This window comes from Rattus norvegicus, chromosome 11 (assembly GCF_021556685.1).
Source record: "Rattus norvegicus strain SHRSP/BbbUtx chromosome 11, alternate assembly SHRSP_T2T, whole genome shotgun sequence".
NCBI lineage: Eukaryota > Metazoa > Chordata > Mammalia > Rodentia > Muridae > Rattus > Rattus norvegicus.
The window spans coordinates 55,001,744-55,011,173 of NC_141544.1; the positions used below are offsets into that span (position 1 = coordinate 55,001,744).

The 9,430-nt window shown below is 35.8% G+C and overlaps 1 protein-coding gene across 1 annotated transcript; it reads left to right on the forward strand.

Moving 5' to 3' along the window:
• The first annotated feature begins 7,282 nt into the window (after positions 1-7,282).
• Positions 7,283-8,206, forward strand: Or5h25b (olfactory receptor family 5 subfamily H member 25B). Its single transcript, NM_001001105.1, has one exon. The coding sequence runs from the start codon at positions 7,283-7,285 to the stop codon at positions 8,204-8,206; it is 924 nt and encodes a 307-aa protein (NP_001001105.1).
• Positions 8,207-9,430: the final 1,224 nt, after the last annotated feature.

Consider the following 9,430-nt stretch of genomic DNA (forward strand, 5'->3'; position numbering starts at 1 on the left):
TGGCAAAGTACAGTAATTTAAATTCTGTCGTTACGATTTTCTTGATTTTCTTGGTTGCTGTTGTTATCAACCTCTTTTGTTTCTGATATTTTTTTTTTGATTTGGAAATTCTTTCTCTGCCTCTTAGTTGTTTTCTATAAATATTTGTCTATCTTGCTTTCTCAGTGAACCAACTCTGTTTCATAGACTCTTTCTCTTTATTTTATGAATTTCACTCATCAGTTTGATTATTTCCGGTTACCTACTTCTCTCTGTGCTTACTTCTTTATGTTCTAGAGCTTTCAGTTGTACTGCTAAGTTGCTAGTATGCAATTCCTCCAAACTTTTTTATGTAGGCACTTAATGCTATAAACTTCCCTTCTAGCATTATTTTTATACTTAAACATATTTTATTGGCTATTTTATTTATCAACATTTCAAGTGTCATCCCCCTTCCTGATTTTCCCTCTTAAACCTCCCTATCCCATTACCCCAACCCCTACCTCCATGAGGGTGCTCCTCCACCCACCCACCCATTCCCTTCTGCCTCTCTGACCTGGCATTTCCCTATATTGTGGTGTCAAGTCTTCCCAAGATCTAGGGCCTCTCCTCTCATTGATGACTGCATCCTCTGTTAGATATGTGGCTGGATTCATGTGTCACTTCATGTGTATTCTTTGGTTGGTGGTTTATTCCCTTGGAGCTCTGGAATTTCTGGTTGGTTGGCATTGTGTTTCTTCCTGTGAGGTTGCAAACATTCTCAGCTACCTCAGCCCTTTCTCTAACTCCTCCACTGGGGACACCATTCTCAGTCCACACTATTTTCATGTGTCCAATAAGTTTAGTTATACTCTATAATTATTTTATTGAGTTCTAGAAAACATTTCATTTCTTTCTTTAATTATGTCTTGACCTATTCTTCATTGAGTAGATAGAGTTGTTCAATTTCCATTTATTTTAAACTTTCTATTTTTGCTGTAGTATTGATAGCTAGCTTTAATTCATGGTGGTCCTATAAGATCCAGTATGTTGTTTCGATTTTCTTTTATCAGGTGAGACTGAGTACAAGGACAGTTTTGGCATATGTTCCATGAGCTACGGGGCTAAATGCATATTTCTTGCCTATCTGCTATGGTGAAATGTTATGTGACTACTTGTTAGGTACACTTGGTTTATAATGTCTGCTGGCTCCTAGTATTCTGCTGTTTAGATTATTGATTGGATGACCTGGTCATTGGTGAGAGTTGGGTTCTGAAGTCCCTCACTATCAGGACGTGAGGGTCAATGTGTGCTTTAAGCTCAAATAGTATTTCTATTATATATATATGGTTGTCCTTATGCTGGCAGCATTGATGTTAAATTTTTACATGACATTTTGGAGTATTTTTCCTTTCATAAATATGCAGTGTCTTTCTCCATTATTTTGATTAATTATGGTTTAATGTTTCAATGATTTCACTATTTTTCTATTTATATTCATTTGCTTGGAATTTATTTTCCAACCCTTTTCCCTGAGGTGAAATCTATTCTTGTCATTGAGGTATATTTCTTGGGTGGAATAGACAGACTTGATTACTATTTTCACTGTATCACCTTCAATGCCAGAATGTCACTTGGATAAACCATTTAATACACAATGGCAAAGTATGTTTAGGGCCAGAAGTTGATGGAAGTTCAATCATAGTTCTAAGCAAAACTTCATTTAATAATTTTAGTGAGAGTAAAGACAGGTACTCAACTTTTAAAACCAAAGTCCTCATTTGAATAGAATGGTATCAAAACACAGACCAATTTTGTCTTGCTATAAAATCATAAGAATTTTTGTTTTCAATTTTATGTAATAAAATCAATGTGCTTATGTAAAAGCAAAAAAATACGAGTGTGTAGTAAAAATTACAATTCATATCCCATCGTAACCTGAATCCTGAATCACGAGATTGAAATAGGTTTAATGTTGCTTAAAACAATGGTATTTGCAGAGCAAACTATACTTGTGTTCACCCAAGCTGTAGTGAAAACCCAGTGAAACAGAATTACTGCCATGGCTGCCTCAGAATTGAATGGATATTAGGGTGGTTATACATTTAGAAAACCAGAACAACCACCAAATATTTCACATATCTTACACACACACACACACACACACACACACACACACACACACACAGACACACACACAGAGAGAGAGAGAGAGAGACAGAGACAGAGACAGAGACAGAGAGAGAGACAGAGACAGAGACAGAGAGAGAGAGAGAGAGTAACTTGATCATTGACATGATCATGTCATGCTTGATGAACTCAGGAAAAGCACACTATTCTATGCCTTAAAATTGTATAGTAGTTTGGTTAAACCTGTCACAGTGTGAAATAAAGGACAATTTCTGTGACAAAATTAGTCTCTTACAGTAAATAAATATTTATGGTTTGGAAATTTACAGTGCCCAGTGGAACCAATTTGTAATTCTGTCCAAACCTACAGTAAGGAAACCTCTTCCTTGCCTCCAGTGAACCCTGATGCCCTGGTGGGAATTGCAGTTCTTCAGTCCTTCCTTAGGAGAAAATCAGGCAATGGTATAAATGTTCTTCATGGAATGAAAAGTCATATAAACATGGTTTGCTCTGCTTAGTCATGAAACTTCCAGACAAATCATGATGAGCACAATCACTGCACATGGTCCTATTGTCTTGTACTATTGTGCTTTTCCTGCTTTAGAACACTCAACACTTTATAAGGACCTTAGCTTTTTGTTTTTCTTGAAATGGGTAAGAAACAAATGAGTTGTGTAGTTTTCACCATGCTTTCCATAGAAAATTAAGAAGTCATTTTAATTCATAATTATTTTATACAGCTGCTGTAAATGAAGATAGCAACAACTAAAATTTGCCTGAATATTTCAGTTCATGACTAAATATCAATGGGAAAATAGTTCTAATTATTCTCTTCAACATTTTAGAAATCTTTTTACCTCACTAACTTTACTTTTAGCTGTGACCCTGGCATTAACAGTCATATTTCCTGATTATAATGACTTAAATTCTCCTGAAGTAGTTTGTTAACTCAAAATTTAATATGAAATCCTAATGATTTTCATATAAGGAATAATTATGATGATTTTGGTAGGAGAGCCACTCTTTAATTATTTTATGCGTGATATATTATCTACAAACGTATGCAGGGCAGACTTTACATACAGAATGTTTTCATCATGTAGTATAGCTTGATATATATCTAGATATATGTTTATGTAACTATTAATAAATACATATTCGACTATGACAAAGATATTTTGGCTACACTTTCCTTCATTAAAGGTTTGTTACCCTCCACATTTCAAGCAATCTGAGAATTGTATCTCTTGGTGTGCTTTGCGCTCTATGAAAGAAACTACCTCCATAAAAATCACCCTAAAATGTATTATTGGCATGGTGTAAACATCATCTGTATGCAAAATTGATTTGGAACAATTTTATTTCATTAATCAAAATAAGAATAGAATCAAGCCTTCAAAATTGTTATATAGAAAGGTGGATATGTGTTCTTAAATCAAACTAAAAGATTTGCAGAAAAACGTTTTGAATTTGTTTTTACATCAAAAAGATATTAAATAAACACAGGAAAAAACAAATCCACTGACCATATACATTCAAATACATCAACTACAAAAAGTTAATGAAATCAAACTTAATGTGTCTGTTTTTAAAATGTATATTCTAGAGAAAATATACTTTGAGTCTTTAAAACAAGACATGTTTTTGCCAGATCAGTAATAGTTAATAAATAGCAAAGCTAAGACAAACATTGAAAACCAAGCATCAGAAACGTGTTTTTCTAAATATATTTTAAGTGTGGATTTAAATAAACTTTGATTTACATATTTTATTTTAATTTGGTAAATACATCATATTTATATCATTTCCTCTTTCTCTTCTTCCTCCAAATATTCTTACTCATAGTCTCTCTCTAAATATTCTCATGTATTTAGGAATATACATATATATATTTGTGTGTGTGTGTATTTGTATGTTTGTGTGATGACTTGTGTATTATATGTGTATATGTATTATATATGGTGTGTATTTATATGTATTAAGTTACATGTGTTTATATTATATAGTGTAATATATAGAGAGATATAGATGTGTGTGAATACTATTAAGGAGAAAGAGGCATTTTTCCATTTTCAGTCATACGTGATTTCTTCTCTATTCTTTCTCTTTTTCTAGATAAATCCATCTGTCTTTGTTAGCCACTGCCTGCTTCTCTTTCTCCATTTTAGGTTTTATTCAACCAAGTCTCCCATTCCTTGCTGGTTGTGCTTTTTCTCTTGCTAGTGCTTTCCTCTTCTCCTCTTACTTTTTTATTTGCTTTCATGGTTTATTTTGTTTATATACATTTCTTTACTTCTTTTCTTGTATTGGATATTTTCTTATTAGCATGTTAGATATTGTCCCCTTTCCCAGTTTCCACTTCGGAAAAGCCCCATACCTTCCCCTAACCCTGCTTCCATGAGGATGCTCTCCCACCCAGCCACCACTCAGTCTGCCTCCACACCCTGGCATTCCCCTACACTGGGCTTCAAATGATTTTCCCCTTCACAGTTTCTCTTCCACAAACCAATTATCCCAACTCCCCTCCCTCCTGCATTTGTGAGGGTGCTTCCCCCACCCACTTCCTCCTCACCTCCCTAGCATTCCCCTACACTGGATCATTAATGATTTACAGGACCAACAGACTCCCCTCCCATTGAGCCAGAAAAGGCAATCCCCTCCTATAAATGCAGCTGGAGCCACGGGTCCCTCCAAGTGTACTATTTGAATGGTGATTTAGTCCCTGGGAGCTCTGGGTGGTCTGGTTAGTTGATATTGTTCTTCTTAAGGGGTTGCAATACCATTCACTTCCTTCTGTCCTTCCTTTAACTCTTCGATTGCTGATGCCATTCTCAGTCTGATGGTTGGCTGTAGCATCTGCCTCTGTATTTGCCAGGTTCTGACAGAGCACCTCAGGAGCCTATATCAGGCTCCTGTCAGCATGCACTTCTTGGCATCCATGATATTGTCTGGGTGTGGTGTCTGTATATAGGATGGATCCCTAGGTGGAGCAGTCGCTGCATGGTTTTCCTTCAATCTGTGCTCCATTTTTGTCCCTGCATATTCTTTATACAAGAGAAATTCTGGGTCAATATTTTGGAGTTGGGTGGGTGGCCCCCTCCCTCAACCGGAGGCTGTGCCTAACCACTAAAAATGTTTTTTACAGGGTCTATCTCCTTTTGTTGTTTGTTTCGGCTAATGTCATCCCCATTGAGTCCTGGGAACTACTTGAATCCCTGGCATCAGGAACCTTCAGAAATTACCCTGTTTCCGACTCTTCCACTGCTACAAATCTCCATTCAAATTCCTTACCCTCTCTACTTCTTCCCCATCTCCTCCCAGACCTGATCCTACCCCTTTAACTTTCTCCTCCCTCTCCCTCAATCTCCTATGATTATTTTGTTTCCCCCTCCTGAGTAGGAGTGAAATATCCACACTTTGGTCTTCCTTCTTGGGTTACATATGATTTGTGAATTTTATCATGGGTAGTCTGAGCTTCCTTGGCTAATATCCGCTTATCAGTGAGTATATACTATGTGTTTTTGTTGTTGTTGTTGTTGTTGTTGTTTTGTTTTGTTTTGTTTTTGGTGACTGTATTACCTCACCCAGAATGATATTTTCTAGTTCCATCCATTTGCTTACAAATTTTGTGAAGTCATTGTTTTTTATCGCCAAGTACTAATCTATTGTGTAAATGTAATACATTTTCTGTATCCATTCACTGGGTAATTTTCAGCTTCTGGCTATTATAAATAAGGCTGCTATGAACATAGTCGTTTATGTGCCTTGTTATATGTTGGAGCATCTTTTGGGTATATGCTTAGTAGTGGTATAGCTGGTCCAATTTTCTCAGGAACGTTCAGACTGGTTTCCAGAGCAGTTTTATCAACTTGCTATCCTGGCAAAAATGGAAGAATGTTCCTCTTTCTCCAAATCCTTGCCAGTGTCTGCTGTCACCTGAGTTTTTGATCTTTGGCATTCTGACTAGTGTGAGGTGGAATCTCAGGGTTCTTTTAATTCACATTTCCTGATGGCTAAAGTTGTTGAGCATTTCTTTAGGTGCTTCCTGGCCATTTGAGATTCCTAAGTAGAGATTTCTTTATTTAGCTCTGTAGCCCATTTTTAATAAATGTCTTTGTTTCTCTGGAGTCTACCTTCTTGTGTTATTTGTATATTTTGGGTGTTTGCCTTCTAGCTCATGTAGACTTGGTAAAGATCTATCTTTTCCAAATCTGTAGATTACCATTTTGTGCTATTGACAGTGTACTTTGCCTAAGAAAAGCTTTTCAATTTTATGAGCTCCCATCTCTATAAAAGCTTTTCCTTAGATGTCCTACAGGTAAAAGACTACAATAGTCAGGGACAACAAAACAATTGTGAACTCTCCTCCATACAATTTAGAACACCTAGCATCTAAGCAAGGCCCTCTCATTTCCACCATTCACTGCTATTTCTGATCGCATGCAAAATACAACTTTCAGCAAACCATTAAACTGTTCTTGAATTTTCGCCTGAGTTCTTGTTTTATTAATCAAGTAAAACTAACTCATACCACAGTGAAGTGAATGTTTGACTACTTGTAAAAAATCAGTCACATTTCAGACCTCAGACATGATGATTTCCAGGGTATGCTTGGCCATTTTCAGTCTTTAAAATTCTCTTAATTTCAACACTCAGGGATCTCTTGTCACTTGCTCCCAAAGACACTTTACATTGCCTTCTGACAGCATATTTATCTGTTTTATTCTTAATATGTACCCATCATTAAAACCACATTCTTCAAATATCTCATCCAGTTCTTGTTTGTATTATTACTGTGTCTTTCCTTTGGTTTTTCCTTTAAGTAACATGGAATTGCGAAATGATTGGTTTTAACACAGAAATTCTGGAGTTATCAGTAATTGGCTTGTAAAACATAGTAACAAGAATAGAGCTATGTAGTCAAATCTGATCATTAGTGTTAAACCTTATCCTTTCTTTAATTATATTAACATGCTCAAGATTTTTATGGGAATAATGAGTTGAAATAATACCTTCACTCTGAAGAAAAGTTTTTATTGTATATTGTGATATTAAATGAGATATGGCTGTCTTCCTGATAAGTACGTAGTTGTATTGTAAATTCAACTACCCAACATTTTATTTTACAAATTTTAGTGACTGCTGTGTGCATTAATCATTTTTCCTTTCAGGGACATCTAGTGAGAACATAGGAATGGAGAAGACAACACTGCTCATTCAGTTTGTCCTCACGGGACTTGTTCATCTACCCCAGTGGAAAATCCCACTGTTCCTGCTGTTCTTGGTCATCTATCTCATCACCGTTGTGGGCAACCTTGGTCTGATCACTCTCATCTGGAATGACCCTCACCTTCACATCCCCATGTACTTATTTCTCGCGAGTTTAGCATTTGTGGATACCTGGTTATCCTCCACAGTGACACCAAAGATGCTACAAGACATTTTCGCCAAGAGTAAACTGATCTCTTTCTCTGAATGTGTAACACAGTTTTTTTCATTTGTGATGAGTGCAACCACAGAATGTTTTCTCTTGGCAGCCATGGCCTATGATCGTTATGTAGCCATATGCAAACCTTTACTCTACCCAGTCATCATGACAAATAGGCTCTGTGTACGTCTTTTAACATTGTCCTTGGTAGGTGGGTTTATCCATGCTTTAATTCATGGAGGCTTTTTATTCAGATTAATTTTCTGTAATTCTAACATAATATACCATTTTTATTGCGATGTTATGCCACTGTTAAAGATCTCCTGTAATGACCCTTCTCTCAATTACCTGATGATTTTTATTTTCTCTGGCTCGATCCAGGTATTCACCATTACAACCATTCTTGTCTCTTATACACTTGTTCTGTTTTCAGTCCTAAAGCAGAAATCTATCAAAAGCATAAAGAAAGCTGTTTCCACCTGTGGAGCCCATCTCCTCTTTGTGTCTTTGTACTATGGCCCACTTCTATTCATGTATGTGCGTCCTGCACCTCCACAGGTAGGAGATCAGGATATGATGGACTCTGTATTTTACACAATCATAATTCCTGTACTCAATCCAATTATCTACAGTTTGAGGAATAAGCAAGTTAAGAAATCCCTAGCAAAATTTTTGAAGAGACATACTTAGATTTCACATTATATTCTCTTATGTTCTTTTTTAAACATGGCAAACTTGTGCAGACTTGATGTGGCTATGTATAATGTATATTGTCAAAATGTTTTGAAAATGAACCCAAACTAGAAATCTTGTTGTGGTAGTTGTTGTTGTTGTTGTTTTGTATGTGTATATATGTGATGTAGGAATACTTATTCGTGAATTGTCACGTTTTGTCATGGAAACTTGTTCAGAGGCCAGAGGAGGTCTTGGTAAATTACTCTGATTTTCTTAAAAGAGTGTATTTCACTGAGCCTGGAACTATAATTTTAACTTGCTAACTACATTTTCCATCCTCGCCATCACTGAAAATACAAGCATGTGTGGAAGCATGATCTGCTTTCATTGGAAACCCTTCCCGTTCTCACATCTGGAAATCACGTTGCTAGGGATGCACCCACAATTATTTATCTTGAGCAGCTACTGCTCTTTCGAAGTATACATACGCTAGATCCCCAGAGATAGCATTAAGTGAATTCTTGTTTATGTATCCTTTCTTTAAAAAATATTTGAAGAGAATTTTTTCAATTATCCAAAAGTTTTTTATATTAAAATAAATAAAACATATATCAAATTAAAACTATTTAGCATGTTTATACATTAATTATTATGACATCATAAGTACATTAGCTGTTGTAATACTGTAATTTCTGTGAAAATAACATGTATATGATGTCCTGACAACTTGGAGAATCATAGAGCATTTTCCTATTCTGATGAGGCAATGCTATGTCTTTGTAAACAAATGCAGATCTTGGAATTGTTGCTAAAAGTATGAAAAGGACTTTTATTAAGTTCTGTGGGGAAATGATGATTCATATAACAATTCCACCTGTGTTTTCCTCGGTGAAAGATGAAGACATGGGAGTACAAGTATAAGATTAAGACTGGGCAGGCTGTCAAAGGATGCTCTGTGGTCAATGTATTTGGGAAGGTGAAGACAGGCTCATTTAGCCTGTCATCTGTGTTGTCCTTGACATTTTCTCCAACTCTGTCCTGTGTCTGATCAGAATCCAGGAAGTGTCAGTCAATCAAAGCATCAACAGGTTTTTTTGTTTTTTTGTTTTTTGGTTTTTTTTGCATTGGTACAACACATAGGTTTTATTATTCAATTGGAAAATTGTTTTATTTTTCAGATACTTATGACTTTCTTTTCCCAGTGATTTTTCAACTATACATCTTTTTTATTTTATTTTA

Coding starts and splice junctions, on each gene's coding strand:
- Or5h25b (NM_001001105.1), top strand. CDS start 7,283: ATGGAGAAGACAACACTGCTCATTCAGTTTGTCCTCACGGGACTTGTT.